Source organism: Lycium barbarum, chromosome 2, assembly GCF_019175385.1.
Source record: "Lycium barbarum isolate Lr01 chromosome 2, ASM1917538v2, whole genome shotgun sequence".
NCBI classification, from domain to species: domain Eukaryota; kingdom Viridiplantae; phylum Streptophyta; class Magnoliopsida; order Solanales; family Solanaceae; genus Lycium; species Lycium barbarum.
The window spans coordinates 14,689,984-14,709,287 of NC_083338.1; the positions used below are offsets into that span (position 1 = coordinate 14,689,984).

General features: G+C 34.9%; 1 protein-coding gene across 2 annotated transcripts; it reads right to left on the reverse strand.

The window, feature by feature from the left end:
• Positions 1 to 207: 207 nt before the first annotated feature.
• On the reverse strand, positions 208 to 11,623 carry LOC132626240 (pre-mRNA cleavage factor Im 25 kDa subunit 2-like). Of its 2 annotated transcripts, none has more exons than XM_060341044.1 (7): positions 11,339 to 11,623; positions 9,429 to 9,474; positions 2,957 to 3,050; positions 2,730 to 2,803; positions 1,094 to 1,180; positions 906 to 1,016; positions 208 to 790 (listed from the first exon to the last, which is right to left on the reverse strand). In XM_060341044.1, exons 1-7 carry the CDS (start codon positions 11,461 to 11,463, stop codon positions 719 to 721), a joined length of 609 nt encoding a protein of 202 aa, XP_060197027.1. In that variant the 5' UTR covers positions 11,464 to 11,623; the 3' UTR covers positions 208 to 718. The 2 variants fall into 2 exon arrangements, with proteins under 2 accessions (XP_060197027.1, XP_060197028.1); XM_060341045.1 differs by lacking the exon at positions 11,339 to 11,623 and adding an exon at positions 11,096 to 11,244.
• Between the last annotated feature and the right edge of the window lie 7,681 nt (positions 11,624 to 19,304).

Consider the following 19,304-nt stretch of genomic DNA (forward strand, 5'->3'; position numbering starts at 1 on the left):
AAAGGAAACATTTATATTCTGCTTTGAACCAATTAATTTGGATCTCGTAATGATCCTAACTACTTGATTTCTGTAATTGTAAATTGTTTCAAAGAAAGTTATCCACATAACACTATCTAGATGAATTTCTTGCTTCACTTTTATGTGATCACTTCAACCAAGTACAGAAAGCAACCATTTTTGCGTAGATTAACCTAAAGCGACACAAAGCTGCAAATTCCGGTATTCCATAATAAAATAATTGAAAATCACAGTCCAGGAACAAAATTGTCTCGCACAGGCGACCAGAAGAGACTGGAATACTACATTTCTTTTTCTTCCCCACATGAAGTGCACAATCTCCTATCAAGACAATAAGACAAGAACAGCGCCACTTTCATCAGTGAATCACCTAAGAAAGATCACTTAAAATGGCTACTTTTAAGAGCCTCTCGCAATGAAAGAAACCTAGCAAGCCCTATGTCAATATTCAACAAGTACAGGCAAATATGTCAATATTAAGTTAACAGGCTTTCATATAGTAGCCATCTTCATAGCCATCCAAAGGAAGTCAATGCAACACAAATACAATCAGATGCGTGTCATCTTTCTGCCTATCACAGAAAAGTGAATCAAGTCATGAAGTAGGCCTCAATCATCCTCAAAATATGGAAAACCAACCAAATCGATTTAATGCCCATTTTATCCCGGAGAAGCACTTGAATCTCCATCTACTAATCTATTGATGGATCATGTTGAACTGGAATCTTGAAAGCTGTTGAGGAATTGTAGATATTACAGGTCCATATCTCTGCCATGAGTTAGGAGAGCGTCAGTACGATGAGACAAAGAATTACGAAGATGGTCATATGCATGAATAGTGCTCGCCTGGCACCTGAAAGGTTATACTATAAATCAGTCTGTACCTGAACATTGTCGTAAAGTTCAAACAATGGCACCGCAAGAAGTTTTAGATTTTTGGGGACTGCAAAGTACTCTCTTTCAGATAGGTGAACAAGGTAGAGCTTCTTACACTCCTGCACGACATTCAAAGAGTCAAATGAATCAGGCAATTATGAAACAAGGGATAGATCAGTCAGTCGGAATACTATACCTTAGCTTTTGTTATGTGTGGAGGACAGTACGGATACATTATGGTTTCAAAGTTCGGCCTCCACCAGGTGGCCACACACTCACCTATCTGCATTTCCAAATGCCACATCATACAAAGATGTATTGACTAATATTTCTGAAGAGAGAGACACAGAGAGTGAAGAGAAACCAAACACTTCAATGAAAATCAATAGCTATGAATGGAATCTTCTAAGAAACTACTCCTACAAACATAGGAAGATGCATAAACTGATACTTACAGAGAGTGAGACTGAGAGAGCGAGAGCGAGAGCAAGAGAGAAAAGTAGGAGAATCCAAACACTTATTGTAGATTAATAGTTTGAAGAAGGAAACATTCTAAGAAGCGACCAACCGCTGGCAAGGAGTTACTTCAGTAGAAACTCAATCGCAATCAGCTAACAGGATAATTAAAGCTTAGGATAATCCTAGATCTCTGAAGTTCAAAAACTGGGCAGGGTCTGTTAAATTACTCGTTCTGACAAGTACAAATAAAACTAGAAAACTGAGCCTAACCACATGTGAGATGGGCTCATAAATACCAAACTATTCCCAACTAAAATTGTCAAGTGTGTGCAAAAGTGGGTCAACACAAATGATACTAAAAGGCAAAATACATAGATGATTCCTTAAACTTGCCAAAAGTTTACATTTAGGACTATTTATTTTTATTAAGATTAAGACATCTGAACTTAAATACATCTGAATATTAAGATGTGCATTATGATTTAGATGTTTGAATCTAAATACACATCTGAATATTACGGTTTGTTTCTTCATTTGAATATATAAAATTTGTTTACTGGTTTGTGTAATTTCAATTGTATAGTCCGGCCTGAATGCCACACTTTGGGCATTAGCGGATAGGATAGATTGATTTGTGTCTGTGATTGGGATATGAGGTCCCTTATTTATTTCTTCTATGCTTGTTACCTGTCTCGTTGTGATTATGTGTTACATCACTCCTAAATACTCGTTTAAAAGTGGAAAGAGCTAAAGATTGAGTCTTTACTGCATAACTTGATTTCTTATTGCTGTGCATGCCCTATTCAATATTCATGATGTTTATTGTATCTCATGAGCATTTGAGGTACGTGCGTAAAGTACGAGGGGAAATGATTCCGGACGGAGTGATGACAGTTATATGAGCCAGATTGGCCAAGTGACAGGTATTGTGAGCCTAGTGGCTTTAGATTGTAGTTTGCTGGTTGAAAGTTGAATTGTAGTTTGCTGCCCATCTCTTTGGGCTATCACAAACTCTCAAATTATGCAAGAAACACACATTGTGCCATGTCTGCACAATGGTTCAATGGGCACATCTTCAACATACATCAAGTGTTCAATATGTCAGATTTAGTTAATTTCTCTAAATAAAAATTTTCGGCAAAGTTGAAGGGTCGATCAATGTACTCAGCCATACAGAATGTACTTCAAAATTAACCATGCAGTGAACTTTCACTTTAATGCCATAAGAAGATGTCCAATACTATCCTATTTTCATTTCTTTTTTCACTACTTCCATACAACATAATGTTTGTTGAATACCTCCATACCCTTATACCTTTCTCCAATACAAAGAGAAAAAAACTACTAAACAGTGTAACAGGCACAAAGATTACCTGCCAATCTGGTTGAAGGGCAGGAGAATTAGCTGCAAGTTTGCTGGAGAGTTTCCTTTTCAAACCCTCGACTTCTGTAAATAACCAAAGAGCAAGAAGAAAAACAAAGAAACTTAGCAAGAAACTCACGACTTACCAGAAATGCAAAGAGAAAGTACAATAAAATTTAATTTTTGATAGTATGATAAGAATCGAAGTGTCCAATACAAATAAAAACAAGAACATACCATTTTCTCCTGGCTTTAGGCGTCCACCTGGAAGTTTGCAGAATGTGTTCCCAATTTGCAGAAGAAGAATATGAGGATGATTATGTTCTTGTACCTGTGAAATTCACACACTATTAGTGATATCTGAATATTTGATAATCATAGTGTCACTTGATAAAACAAACTTCTCCAACCAGCTTGATTTATGTGCCAAAAGTAGCAATTTCATATATCTTCTATACACTTTGCCATCTATATGAAACGTACAAACTGCAGAATTTCAAATTTTCAATAGTACGAGCTAGTTTCTTCAATTCTTAATTTGATGAGCATATACTCATTATTTTCCCTTACAAGAGTATAAGACAACCCAAAAACTGAAACTTAGGCTGGGGTACACCAATCTTTTTCTTCCCCTTCTTTTAAAAAATCTTGAGACCTCCTAATAGTACCTCTAACATGGAAATAGCATAAATCATCGGCAGTCTCAACAAGGAAATAACTACTCAAAAGGCGAGTCACTACCAAAGTGAAGAAAAGGCTTGATCAATGAAAAGGTGTATTCAAGCCCTCTGTTCTCCACATGCCTTACAACTCACATAGTTCACCAGTTCTACCAACTGTACCAAAATACTCAAGAAGTATGGGAGACAATCCCTCAATCCTATTAGGGTCCATTATATAAATCCGTATATTCAATCTTCTCTATTAAGGAGGTTTTCAAAGCTAAAAAATATTAAACTCACATTCATCCCTGCACTGACATGCAAATCTATAACTAGACTAAGAATATCAAGAAAACGCTGAACCTACTGTGAATGTAATAACAACTAAGCTTTAATCCAACTAAATGAGTGATTATAGATCCTTTACTTCCTTTGTACTTTTAACTAATCCACCTTAATGTCAAGAGATTTTCTGCAGCAATTTCTGTTGTCTACGTTACAAATTTCAATCATCATAGTATTGCATCTACAGGCTGATGCATACTTAGGACATGTTGAAATTATTTCAGGCGATGTTCTTTCATTAATCCTCTATATGTGTCACCTGCATCCTCTATTTGACTGAACATTTCTACCCTAGACCAGTTTTGTATAACCGCACATCTATCTCAATATCCACATTAATATGACATTCACCTAGTGCATATTCTTATCATCAAGTTGCAAGAAATCTTCATGCCAGACTTGTGGCCCGCTGAAAATTAACCTTGACTTTAAAATTTAGCATAACCAAATATGCTATCATATGTTTTCTCCGTATTAATTAACATCGGATGGAAATGTTTCCTCCTTCCTGAGAAATTTCAAATAAATCTTCTAAACTAAAAGATAGCTTGCAGAACTAACGAGTCCAAATCAACCATTTTGCAGAATTTAGCAAGTCATACTATCAAAGAGGGAGAAAAATCAGGAACGACAGCTTAGGTGATTTTAAAATAGATGAGCTAACCAACACAATACTAGATGAGGTCTCGTAGTGTATGGTATTTGCTGACAATACTGTAAACCAGGAAGGTGTCAACCAAAGCGCTTGAACTGTGGAGAAGCACTTTAGATAGTAAGGAGCCGTTTGGATTTGCAGTGTAGGATAAAGTAGTTATGGTATACAATTGAACAATGTTTATTCCTTTGTTTGAGAATTAAGAGTAATGATTTCAGCAAGTTACTATTTTCTTTCTTGGTATAAAAATCATTGTATAACTTATACATGAATCATCGTATTATTTCAACTTTCAAGGATCAAGATTATAATTGGAAACAAAAATTTATCCAACTTAAAACCAAACACGTGATTTAGATCATACACCGTATATCTCATTTTTTATGCCATGAACCAAACGCCTGATAAAAGATATCTCTGCATTACAATCCTTACATTACTAGTCTCTACATTATTAATCCATGTATTACAATCACTGCATGACTTGTTTTTACACCAAACGACTCCTAATTATTTTAGGATAAGTAGAAGTAAGAGTGAATACATGCACTGCAAGTTTAGTCAACATGAGAAGAGCGAAATTGAGGTCAAGAATAGATGGGATTGCGGTGCCAAAATGCAAACAATTTAGATATATAGGCTCGTTGTTCCAAGAGAATGGAATGAATGATGAAGAGGTAAGCATGTCGCTGAACCTTTCAGAGTATCCATTTGTTCCTTTTTCTTTTCACCTGGTGACTTCATTTTCCTTTTGTCTAATAGCCATAGAAAATTCAAGAGGTCCATCAACATACTTATATTTCCTAATAAACTCACCGCATAGTATATCTTGCTTATTAAAATCAAGGATCAACTTAGCAATCGATTAAAACAAATCCTTCCTTCATTTCTCTGCTTGCGTCTTCTTGCTATGAGCCATCATACAAAGAACTGTGGGTTCAAAATATGACCAGACACATGCAATAGTCAACGGAGTTGCTCTTACCACCTCAATGATTAAAAAAACTCTATCATATTTGTCCTTGTTATTAAATACTAATTGAATAGCTTCCTTAGCACTACCAGCAGTTCATAAATGTAACATGTATCCACAAAAAGCAAACACTTTAATCAAAGGACACACGATGCATGAACAACATTATTCCAAAATGAAGGCACCAAAACAATCTTTCAATTTCTTTTCTCCTTACTTCCTTTGCAAATCTACTGGTGTTGTATTCTTGAGATAGGAATAACTTTCTTAAGTTGTTCTTTTGCTAAAAAATCTTTTCCAAATTCAAAAAAGCAGTTGCAACCTTGTCTTGGCAGGCTTCAAAAAAATTCTCTGATTAGTATACCTCCTCATCACATATTCAACAATAATGGTCCTTGACTAATGTTTACATGCAACTAGGTTGTGCAAGCTAAAACTTGAATAAAGCCCATTCCTTAAAAATGTCACCAAACATCAATTAATGTCACATGAAGTCCAATAAATATAAGGGGTATACTGCCTACATTATCACACCCGCTTTAACATTCTCACTAGCATCGTATGTACACTTAAATGAAAATAAAGGACTTCCTTATCCCAAGGTTGTCACTAAATGAATATGGTATCTAATGCTGCCAGAGAGGCTGAATGGAGTATCTTCGCATCGCCTTCGACAACTTCTTTTACTTGTCGTCTTTCAGCTGGCCTTTCCAAACCATGCTTCGCAATCAAGCTAGAAAACATTTCTGGAGGAAAAAAAAACGCAATAGATCGAGCCTAAAAATCCAAGATAATGATTTGGAACAAAAGACTGGGGCTTCGTAACATGTTGATGAAGGCCCCCAGACAGAGGGTTTTGTCAGTTCAGTAGATTGGACAACTTTGTCTCCTCAGAAAATCGGGCTAGGAAATGACTCGTAATCGATTTGGCTATTGGACGGACTCACCTGGCCTGTATATTTCATAAGATGCTATAACAGCTTGAACAATTTTATTTGCTCAAGTTCTCCTATAGTCCTCTTAAACGAGGAAACCATCTTGATGATATCTCTAGAAGAGTTGCTAGCAAAAAAAAAATCAAGGAAAATTTCTCTCGGAGAATTCACCGGCATATTGTTGATTATTTTTCCACTTCCTGTTGTCCATCATAATGGATTGTTCCATTGTACTTCATTTTCCTCAAAGATTGTATTTACTTGTTTGACCTCATTTTTTAAACAAGGAACTCTAAACTTTAATTTCATGATGGATTGATGGTCTGATGTGAGCAAACTGACCAAGATGCTTCGGAGGAACTACAAATACCAAGTAGCCCAGCGACACGAGCTCAAGCTAGGAGGATTCATAAAAAATACAAGGCTTGGCAAATAAGCTCGTGGGACAAGGAAAAAAAGTCCACAGAGTAGATTTGGAAAAGGACTTGAAGATGGTCCACGTGACACTAATATTCTCAAGTAAAGACCAAATTAGAAGGCTCTTTTTGAAGTTTGGACCTTGGCACGTGCTAAAAAGAGGGGGAAGCACCATATTTTGAGCCTTTGGGCCTGCTGAAAAGAGGGAACATCAGCAGCCACTTATTAGCTAATTTCAGCTTATTTAGCTAATGGGTGAAACCCCATCTGAACTTAGTAATTACCCTAGATATATATAGCTCATTTTGGTCATTGTAAACCCTAGTTTTATGATCATCTTGGAAGACTCTTTGTGAAAGGTTTCGGACAGATCCCTATGTTCTTTTGAGAACAATTGATTGCTACAAGGTGAGTGTTTCCTTTGTAGTAATCAAATCTATCCTTTCATTCAACTCAAAAAAAAAAAAAGAGAAAACTCAAAAAACTGCTCTAGCGAGCAGTGATGTGAGCAGTAACTTCTAGTGTTCTTCACTTGTTCTTGGTTTGTTCATGCTTTATCTTGTGACTTGGTGACTTTGAATTATTGAAAAATCTGATCTAGTTGTTATATCTTGAAAATCTCATTAGATTTAAAGCTTCATTGACTTTTGCTCATCAAGAAACTCAAAAGTCACTGGGAGGAGTACAAAGGTCATTGCAACACCTTTGACTTCAAAAGCTCATTAAATACGTTCTACATCTGCTAGAAAGTAAAAATACACTACATTTAAGTCTTGCTAAAGAACTGCAATATATTCATCCATATTTATTTTCCTAGTACCTTCCTATTGTTCTCTTACTAGATATTTAAAATTGTTCATACTTAGTGTAGTCTAGTGATTTTGTGCTTATTTCTTTATTTCATGGCAATTTGTTTCGTGTTTTTCTCTTTATTTTCATTGTGTATATCTTTGTTTCATGTTTGTTACAATTTATTGTCCTTCCTTTGTTTGACATAAACTCCATTCTTGAACCAAATTTTGAAACTTGCTTTGAAGTTTGAGTTGTTGGTTCATCGAAGAACTTTGAGGACTCCTCTACCGTACCTACTACACCTTGTGTTGATTTTGGGACTACCTAGATCAAAGAGAGGTATGGATTCCATTTTGTGGTAGTGGATAGATTTTCTAAGATTGCATATTTCATACCATGCCACAAAACTGATGATGCTTCAAATATTGCCGATTTAATCTTGAGGGATGTAGTATGTTTGCATGGGGTACCTAGAACTTTGAGGACTCCTCTGCCGTACCTACTACACCTTGGGTTGATTTGTGCATGGACTTTGTTTTGGGACTACCTAATCAAAGAGAGGTATGCATTCCATTTTGTGGTAGTGGATAGATTTTCTAAGATGGCATATTTCATACCATGCCACAAAACCGATGATGCTTCAAATATTGCCAATTTAATCTTGAGGGATGTAGTATGTTTGCTTGGGGTACCTAGAACCATTATGACTGATAGAGATGTGAGGTTTTTTAGCCACTTGTGGAGAATTCTGTTGGGTAAGCTAGGGACTAAATGTTGTTTTCCACTACTTGTCATCCACAAACTTATGCGCAAACTGAGGTGGTTAATAGAACATTAGGATCCTTATTGCATGCTATCATTAAGAACACAAGCTATCAAGAAAGGATAGACTGATTACTACAAAGGAAACACTCACCTTGCAACAATCAATAGTTTTTCACAAAAGAACATAGGAATCTATCCCAAAACCTCTCACGAGTCTGCAAAGATGATCATTAAATTAGTGTTTACAATGATCAAAATGAACTATATATAGCTAGGGGAATTACTAAGTTCAGATAGGCTTTGGCCCATTAGCTAAATAAGCTGAAAATAAGCTAATAAGTAGATGTTGGTGTTCCCTCTTTTCAATACGCCCAAAGGCCCAAAAAGTGGTGCTTCCTTCTCTTTTTAGCACGTCCCAAGATGCAAAAATAGCTTTTCAATCTTGGTCTTCACTTGAAAATATTAGTATCATGTGGACCATCTTCACATCCTTCTCCAAATCTACGTTATGGGCTTCTATCCCTTGTCCATTATTTCTTTTTGAATTCTCCTAGCTTGAACTCATGTCGTTGGACCCCTTGGTATTTGTAGTTCCTCAAGCATCTTAAACAGCCTCGCTCACATGGGTTTAATCGGAATGTTTTTGCACATCCAAATTATCATGAAAAATACCTTCGGGTTAAATATAATTGTCTTCCGCTTTAACCCATATGTTCAATGCAAATCCTAAAAAGGAAAAGCAAGACTAGTTGTTGAGGGTTTAAGGTTTGTCATAGTTCTAGCAAAGTGACCTTCTGTATACCTAGAGTTGGACATGAAGTGTAAAAGAAGAAGCAGAGGTGCAACAGAAGAAGCAGAAGCAGAAGCAGCAGTTTCTTTTGTCTTCTTTTCATTCTTAACTCCGGGCCCACCTTCACATAAATTAGGACGGAGGCAGTATTTCTTTTTTTTAGGTCAAATAAACAGGCATCTAGGTGCTTCCTAAACCAAATTTGACTGCTGTATAAGTGATAGTTAATAAATTAGCAACTAGGACATCTAGGGCATAACCAAGCATATACATCCCCCAGTGGATTGGAAAAGTGATAGTATTATCAAAAAAGAAGTGAATTTACAGCATCTAGAAGAAGCATACAAAATTGAGATAAAAGATGGAGAAACATACCAAGAGAATTCCTTCAACACTTGTCCTCATACCCTCTTTATGGTAGCTGCAAACAATATTTTATCATAGGTGTTAGTTAGTAGAAAAGGTAGAGAACCTTGAGTATTAGAGAATCTTAGTACCAGTTTGGAAATGAATACTAAATTTCAGTATTTGAAAATACTGGTTTGGTCATGAGTATTCTGCAAATGCTAAAGTGTGATATTGAACTTCTCTAATTCCAAGTAAAGTACTGAAAGATTGGTCAGAGGGTGTATTCACATTCAGAAATCTGCAACATCCACAAAGGGCGTGTTTGATATGGAGGAAAATATTTTCTGGAAAATGTTCCAATTTTCACATGTTTAGTTGGTCATGAATTGGAAAATATTTTTTAGATTGTTTAAAATAACGAAAATGACTTTCCTCGTGGAAGTGGGGCAGCCCGGTGCACTAAGCTCCCGCTATGCGCTGGGTCCGGGGAAGAGCCGGACCACAAGGGTCTATTGTACGCAGCCTGACCTTGCATTTCTGCAAGAGGCTGTTTCCACGGCTCGAACCAGTGACCTCCTGGTGGAAGTATGGAAAATAATTTGCATGAGTAGCATTCCACACTAATTATCTCCTCCCCAACCCCACCCTCCCTAACCCCCATCCCCACCAACACCGCACCTTTACCCTTGCCCCCGTCCCCACCCTCAAAGTGTTTGACCCCCCACCCTCCATAACCCCATCCCACCACCCCCACGCCTTTACCCCTCCCCCCCCCCCCTTCCCCAAGTATTTGAATAGATTATATACAAATGCTTTTGAGACAATATTTTCTCCCTACCTATCAAACACCATAAATAAGTAAGAAAACCATTTATTTTCCTGGAAACATTTTGCTTCATACCAAACACACCCAAAATCATTTTTTTTCAAGTGAATTTCATGTTCAAACACAACCTAAACTTCCAAAAGCTTTTTTGTATGAACTTGAACAAAAACAATTTTTCAACTTCAACTCAAATATTGTCTAAACACCTACCTAATTTGTTAAAGGCAAATTATGAAGTATTAGAATTAGATGGGTCCGAATGAAACAGAACAACAACAACAACAACAACAACATACCCCAATGAAATCCCATAGAGTGGGGTCTGGGGAGGGTAGAGTGTACGCGAACCTTACCCCTACCCTATGTTACCCGGACTCTTCAAAAATATCGACTTGTGCGTGTTGGATCCTCCAAAAGTAATTTATTTTTGGAGAATCCGACATGGGTGCGGCTGCATTTTGGAGAGTCCGAGCAACTTAGCCCCTACCTTGGGAGGTAGAGAGGTTGTTTCCGAAAAACCCTCGGCTCAAGAGAAAGCATGAAAAAAAAGATCGGATGAGGACAAGCAATTCAAAGCAGTATGAAAATGAAAATAACTAAAGCGAATAAGCCAGGATAATGCAGTCTAAAAAAAAGGAGCGGTAGCTACACAGATAAATAAGATAATCGAAGTACAAGAAACAACAGAACAATACAGCAAATTTTACAACCAAGCAGACCAACACCAGTAGTAAATCCAAAAAAGGGTTTAATCTAGGGTTTTAAGAAATATCTTGGTCCAAGTACAAAGACTAGTAAAACAATCAACGACAAAATAAAAAGTTAAGAATATCTATATTTAGTAAGTTTCCCAATTCCAATATTCTACCTGACCACAACATTTAAAGACATCTTTAATTTAAGACCACAAGATTCAAAAGCCTCCTCTGTTTCTTAAATTCCGTGCCCAGACAAATTAAGACACTTTAATTGGGAAGGAGGGAGAAAAAGTAATTTTGATTTCAACGAAAGAACCCCATTCTGGTAACCTAGCTCCGCCAAAGGGTTTTTATCTAGGTTTATAGAATTAAGTACAAAGAATAGAAATAATTTCAAGAAAAAAGAAACGTACTTGACTTTCATACGAGCAAGGCGATCAGCAACAGATGTGTCTTTTTCCATTTTGGGTTCTTTTGTGCCAAAAGTATAGCTAGAAAGTGGGTATGTGTTCACTATTGCTGAGGATGATGCCACCATGTTTTATTTATTTTGCTGCTTCTCCCAATAAACGGCGAACAAAGAGCCGGAGATGCTTGTTTGTTTCTTCCTTTTTTCTCTCTACTGAAATTGGTCTTGAATTGCCGTTAATTGATGCTTTCTGGACTTGTGTGCGCTTCTTTATTTGGGTCATTGCCACTTTTGCCCTATTTTGGTGTTTGGTCTTTAACTTTTGTCCCTCATAAGAAATATAAGGGGAAAGGGCCTGATTTACCCTCTCTACTTTGGAAAAAGGTTCATATTTATTCTCATTATACTATCAACCCATTTATATTTCTACTGTTACAATAGTTAAAATATTTGTCCATATTTTTAACCCCCTGTCCCTGATAGTATAACGGGGGTAAATATGAACATTTTCCCAAAGTAGAGGGGTAAATCAGGCCCTTTTCCCTTTGATCGCCGATTCTTCTATTTTTAGATAACGTTGCAGGTTTCCTAACTAGTTCTGATTTGCTAAAAAAACAATATACACGATAATTTGATGCAAAAGTAAGACATTGCTTCATCCAAAAGAAGGTTTTACAATGGACATATTATAACAACAATTTATCCAAACGAGGGCATTACATTACATTCATCCAATTTGAGGAAAGAAGTAGCCAAATTGGAGGCTATAAGTCATTCTCAAGTAATTAAAGTGTCAACTTTGGAAGACAAAGTAACAAAGATGTGGATGGTAATTATAGTTTCATTGGCACTTTTCGTGGGTTTCATTACAGCTCCAATGATGAAGTGATTGCCCTTACGAGACTAGTATTTATGTTTTCGGTGTAACTTGAAAAATATTATCATGAAGTTGTTTTAAATGTCTTTGTTTGGATGAATGTAATGTAATGCCCTCGTTTGGATAAATTGTTGTTATAATATGTCCATTGTAAAACCTTATTTTGGATGAAGCAATGTCATACTTTTGCATAAAATTATTGTGTATATTGTTCTTTTAGCAAATCAGAACTAGTTAGGAAACCTGCAACGTTATCTAAAAATAGAAGAATCGGCAATCAAAGGGAAAAGGGCCTGATTTACCCCTCTACTTTGGGAAAAGGTTCATATTTACCCCCCGTTATACTATCAGGGACGGGGGTTAAAAATAGGGGCAAATGTTTCAACTATTGTAACGGTAGGGGTATAAATGAGCTGATAGTATAACGGGGGGTAAATATGAACCTTTTCCCAAAGTAGAGGGGTAAAACAGGCCCTTTTCCCTAAATATAAATACTCCGCACTATTTGACTAGGCACGAAATTTAAGAAATAAATAAATTTTTTGAAATAACAAATTTTAGATATTTATGTTGTTGTAAGTTGCTCCCTCCGAATTAAAAAGAGTGTCCACTTATCAAATCAAGAAAGATTTTTTTTTCTTTTTCAAATTACCCTTATTAAGGGCCTGTTTGGAAAGCCACCTGGTAATTGGAATTGGTGTAATTACTAGGGTAGTAATTACACCGCCTAGTAATTACACAGTAGTATAATTACAATGACCTGTTTATTTGTCATAACGTAATTACAGTGTAATTACAAGCGTGTTGTTTGGTTGCACAAGGGTAATTACAAAGTCAGTTTAATTTAAAAATAAAATTTAATTATAAAAAATTTAAAATTAATATTTAAAAAATATTTCCTTTATAAATTATATTAAATTAGTTATTTAATAACACATTGTTTCTTGAAAATATATTAATTAATAATCATATATTTGTAACTAATATATGTAAAAAATAATTGATATATATTTTTCAAATTAATATTTAATTTTAATTAATTATAAAACTTAAAAGAAGACTTTTTTTGTGAGAACGTCATGGATTGGATGTTTGACAAAAAAATAATATTAATAAATATAATGCCATAACATTATTCAAAACTTTGACATAAAAAAATCATCAAAGGTAAGTGAAAAATAAACAACATGCAATGTGAAAACAAATAACTTAAAATTGGAAATATAACCTAAATTCAAAATTCAAAAGAAAAAGTTCAATAGAATACTCTTATGTCAAATTTCCAACATTACATAAGAAAGTTTCAACGTAACTTAAGTAAATAATTCAAAAGAAAGGAAAAATATAAGTTTATAACCTCATTCACAACGAAATTTTACGTTAATAACGTCACTCGTTATATGTCAAGTTTGTTAATGATTCATTCTTTCCAATATTAAGGGGTGTAGTTTCAAATATTAGAATAATAACACGGTTATGCTAAATGAATAAAATAAAAAAAAATACGAGCAATTACATGAAACCACAAGAAGTAAAGGTGGGGAATGAGAAGAAAGAAAATGAAAAATAAATAATATAAAAAGAAAAATACATTTTAAAAAGTAAAAATAATTAAAAAGAAATAAAAATAATAGAAATAAAAAATAAATTAAAAATTAAAAATAAATAGAAATTAAAAATAAATTAAAGTAAAAAAATAAACAAACTAAAAAGTAACTCTGTAATTACAGGGTGTAATTACACCCAATTCTCAGCCTCCCCTTGAGAATTGGAGAGTGTAATTACACCCTGTCAATTACACTCAATGCCCACCTAAATGTGTAATTACTTGGTCAAACAAACAGGCAAAACTGTGTAATTACACCCAATTACACCCAATTCCAATTACCTGTGTGGCATTCCAAACAGGCCCTAAGTATTAAGTGATCAAATCTCAATACCTATTTAATTAGGGATAGTTTAGTCAAATTACTTTTTTTTTCTAGGAGTTAGTATTTTTTGAAGGAGTGTACAAATGGCTAAGTGGACAGTCTTTTTTATCCGGAGGGAGTAACATATCAATCATCATCAATCAATCAATCAATATAAACATATATTATAAAACTAAGCATAAATAAAGTGATGTGACACCTCTCTACGGTCGCATTTGTATTTATCCTTTTCCTCATTTTTTTGGGCAATTTTCTCATTTTTTATTGCATATTTTTGGTTCATTTATATGCGCTAACCTATGGATTAATTAAAGGCTCATGTAGCACTTAAGCCCAGATAAACTTTGCATTATTCAGGAGTCATCCCACGATCATTGTCTTTGTTGCTCGCTCTACGTTTGTAACGTACAAATTTAAAAACTTATTAAATAATCCATGAAATGGGCACTTTAATGTTTCATTTTTTTGTTTTTCTTTGTTTTGCTTTGATTACAATTCATTATTACTTCTCTTCAAAAAATCTTTCTGAGCAAATGATAAATAAACAAATTTAAACACTATTTCCCTATCAACCATTCGGCCATTCTTTTTTACGCCAGGTGAGTTCGTTGGACTTTTTGTGCTTTGTTTATTGTTTTTTATTTTTATTTTTATTTCTAACATATTACATTGTTATTTTTCAGACATGCTTGTGTTTTTTTTTTGCAGATTAAAAATAGGTGAGTAATGGATTTATATTTGAATGAAATATTCCTCTATTTTATTTTTTTGTGATTTTATGATACTATTATTTTGGTGATTATTACGATTTTTATTTATATTATTCTCTTCTTCTGATCTTTTATGGGTATGAATTTTCTTGAATCGAAAACATGTTTTTCCAGGCACTAAAGTTTTTTATACCAATTTTTTTAAAAAATATATTTTGTACTTCTCATTCCACTATCATGTATTTTTATATATTGTGTAAGCATGTTTTGTTGCTTAGCTATTAACAGTTAAGGTTAAAAGAAATAATAAAAAATAGCAGTGAAGAATTGAAGATGTTAATTTACAATTAACTTTACCAAATGATTTTACATCTTTTCAATGAAAAAAATTTGTAAATGATAAAATTTTCAATTGTCAAAAGGATTCTCAATAAAATTGAAGCTTGAAAAGAGCAATTTTTTTTATTAGATTATATGAAATTTTAGATGGTTTGATGATTTTGAGGATGGAAAAGAGTAGCTTTAGAGTGAGTTTTTGATTATATATAAAGATCTGATGTTCCAGTGAAAGAACAAGAAGAAGAAAAGGTAAATATTTTCTTTAAATAAATGGGCGAGAAAACAAGAAAGAAAGAAAAAGGGAAAGAAAGGTAAAAGAAAAGGCGAAAATTAATCAAGTAGATTTCGTTTGTGCATTTTTCTCCCTTTCCTTATTACTTTTGTAGTAGACGTTTTTATTGATGCATTTTTCTTTTCGAAGATTTTTGAAAAGAAGAAAGAATTAAAATGTAATTCTTGAAAGATAGAAGAAAAATCTTTTTTTTTTGCACGGATTGCCCTTCATTTGGGGTGGTCTTTAATTTTGGTGGTCCTTAAGTTTTGCCCTTCGCCTAATACCCCGAGATTGTGGGTTCGAACCCCAGCTCAGTAAAAAAAAAAAAAAAGAACCGCAAGGCAAAATTTGCAAAATTCTGCCTTGCATTTTTTTTTAAAATTTTTGACTGAGCGGGGGTTCGAACCCAAAACCAAGGATTTTTTAGCTAAGGGCAAAAGTTAAAGACTACCAATTTGAGAGGCAAAAATTAAAGACCACCCCCAGCGAAGGACCATCCTGCAAATTGCCCAAGAGAAATTAGATATATTAAATGAACAAAGGAAAATTATGTTTCAAATTTATATGCATATTGACATAAGGAGACTAACCCGTAAAGTAAAATGAACAAAAGGAAAACTATGTTTAAACGGCGTTCCACCTATATAGATTATATTATTATATAAAATTCACGTATTTCTGGAAGATTAAAATTCGTAATAGTTAAAAAAAATTAAAAGAATAAAAATACGTGACAATAATAAAATGCTTTGGAACATAAAATTTAATCAATTTGAGTTTGAGGACTAAAATTCATAAATTCAATAAGTATTTTATAATCGCCCGAAGTGCGAACCAATTCACTAGTTTTAGATATTTAGGTTGTTAGTAAGTTATCTAATAAAGTTAAACTGTTTCCAAATATAAAAATGTGATATTTTTTGATAGATTAAAAAGGAAAGTGTGTCACATAAATTGAGACAGATGGAGTAACTTTTTTGTGAGGAGTTAATTTATATTTTTGCACATAATATATCATAAGTTCTATCCGGCATGAGTTTTGTCCTTAAAAATTTATGTCCCATTAGAGGTAAGTTGGATTATTAAAGGACAAAATTAAAAACCAACTTCTTGGAAGGACAATTAGTGCAATTTCATCTCTTTATTTTATAGCGGCAAGTGTACGGATAGTGATTTTTACGTTGTTTTATTCGAGACATAGCCAAAATTTATAAATTTTTATAAGTATAGCCATTTCAAAATAACTCTAACAAACTTTAGTTTTCTTTTAATTTCAATGACAAAAGAAAAGTTAAGAAAAAAAAAACGTACTTGACTTTCATACGAGCAAGTCGATCAGCAACAGATGTGTCTTTTTCCATTTTAGGTTCTTTTGTGCCAAAAGTATAGCTAGACCAAAATTATTCAATGCATACTTAAAGGGCTATTTTTAAACCTACCATCAAATATAAGGACTATATTTGTCATTTTGTGTTGCTAGAGAGTGGGTATGTGTTCTGTTGGTCCGTGACTTGATTTGCCATTAATTGATGATTCTGGAGGCAAGTGCGCACATAGTGGATTTTAGGAGTAGTATTTAAGGCATAACCAAACTTTATAAATTTTGTAGCCCTTCAAATTTAACTTCAACCAATTTTAGTTTTGTTTTCAAGAAGAGATCTTGAGCTTTTGACTCTTACTTACCTCACGAACAAACTTTTAAAGTCAAAAGTTAAAACTTGTTAAAGCTTAAGTTTTTCTCGTGGACAAACGAGGTCAAAAGTTAAAGACCATCATCACTAAAGTTGTTACACCCCGTACTTGCGGAGAAGCATTTATCAAATTTGAGCGTAAGTATGTTGAACTATGGCTAAGTAAAACAACTTTGGAGTATAAGGGACGAAGCATTATTAAGTACATTTTATGAGTAAAAGATGCATATGAGGAATTCCGGAAGGTCCTATAAGGAAATAAGTGGAGGAAGTTGAGTTAGTATGACTTTGGAAGAAGATGAGCGCTACTTTGAACGACAAGAATGAGCCAACTTGGGGAAAAAATATCTTTTAGCATATGAGGAGTTTTGAAGTAAAGCAAAAGCCTAAATTGAAGTTCATGAAATCTATTTTCCAACGCAACAAACCGCTCGTCGATATGACATCGGAGTAGAGAATTATGGACGTTACAAGTCAGGTTGCCAGAGCAGAACTACAGTGCGCGACACGCGCGCTACAATACCTGAAAATTCTAAGTCGGTGCCAACCGACCCTAGAACATTATAAAAGGGGTTTTACCCCTTATTTTTTCATCCAAACACCCCCCAAAACCTTCCCTAACCCCCTAGAACATTCTCTCAACTTCCTCCATAGAATTTTAGCCCAAATCAAGTGAAACCTCGGGATTTAGGCTCGGGAAGCGTATAAGGTCTTGTAGTTCTAGTTCTAAACAACAAATCTCTGCGAATCAAAGAAGGCCACCGAAGATAAATAAGATTTCAAGCCCTACCAACCTTGATTGAGGTAAGGATATTCTTTACTATGGGTATTATGAATTGTACCATGGAAATTTAGTTGTTAAAGCTTCGTAAAGTCTAGTGATTGGTTGGGAAATTGGGGAAACATCGTGTGGGATGTTTTATTGAGCATATTGATGATAATGATGATGTTTTTGATATTGGTGTTGCTATTGTTGTTGTTTTGTTGGTATTGTGATTTCGGCCTAGGGATATAAACAAAGGAGATGCTGCCCGAATTTGGGCAGATTCTAAGAGAATTTAATTTGAAGGCTTAAGGCAAGCATATGACGATGAGCCTAACAATAGTATGAATGGTTTTATATGTAGATTACGAGACTAAGAATGATCTTAAGTAGATCACAAGACAGGAGGTTGGTTGGAAAGTCGAGAAGTAAGCGTCCATGTATGTTAAGGTCGTTCCTTCTTTTCTTGGCATGATTCCATATATGGTACGAGCGTAAAGAACATTATGACTACATATTTGTCAAAGTAGAGCTTGTCATATTGTGGCATAGTTTCCGAGTGTTATGTTATTCTTTTTTAGGGACCATATCCCCTCCCTATATCCTTGAGTTTATAGAGAGACAGAAGAGACATGTTACAGTATTAGTGTTTTTCAGCATATGCATGATATATATATATATATATATTTTCTTTAGCCTGGCCACTTTTTCAGTGAGAGAGACATGCCTAGCCTACGGGTCAGTGAGACAGACATACTTGGCCTACGGGTCAGTGAGACAGACATGCCTGGCCTACGGGTCAGTGAGACAGATTGCCTGGCTGACGGGTCAGTGAGACAGATTTCCTGGCCGATGGGTCAGTGAGATTTTACAGTTGCCTGGCCACTTGGTCAGTGAGATATATAATAGTATTATATTGTATTTCATATGAGACAGGTCAGGTGAGATATTCAGGGCATTCTTTGGCCTCCAGATTGTATTGTTTTTAGTTCAGTTTCAGTTATTGTTTGCCTTACATACTCAGTACATTGTTTTGTACTGACGTCCCTTTTGCCGGGGAGGGGGGGGGGGGGGGGGGGGGGCGCTGCGCTCATGCCCGCAGGTTCAGGTAGCCAGACAGGCGATCCAGCTCAGTAGGTGTTCCACTCAGCTGCAGACAGTGTGCTCCACTTTGCTCGGAGCTACAGTCCTTTTGGGTATGCTATTTTGACATGTAGATGTATGGGTATGATAGGGCCTTGTCATGTCTTTTCTACAGTTCTTGTTCCATAGAGGTCTGTATACAGTTGTATATAGTTGGGATGTTGTGTAGCTTTGTCGGCTCTTATTTTTGTTGTACAGCATCTGTAGCGGCCTAATCGGCTTGCACTGTTATCCTCAGCACG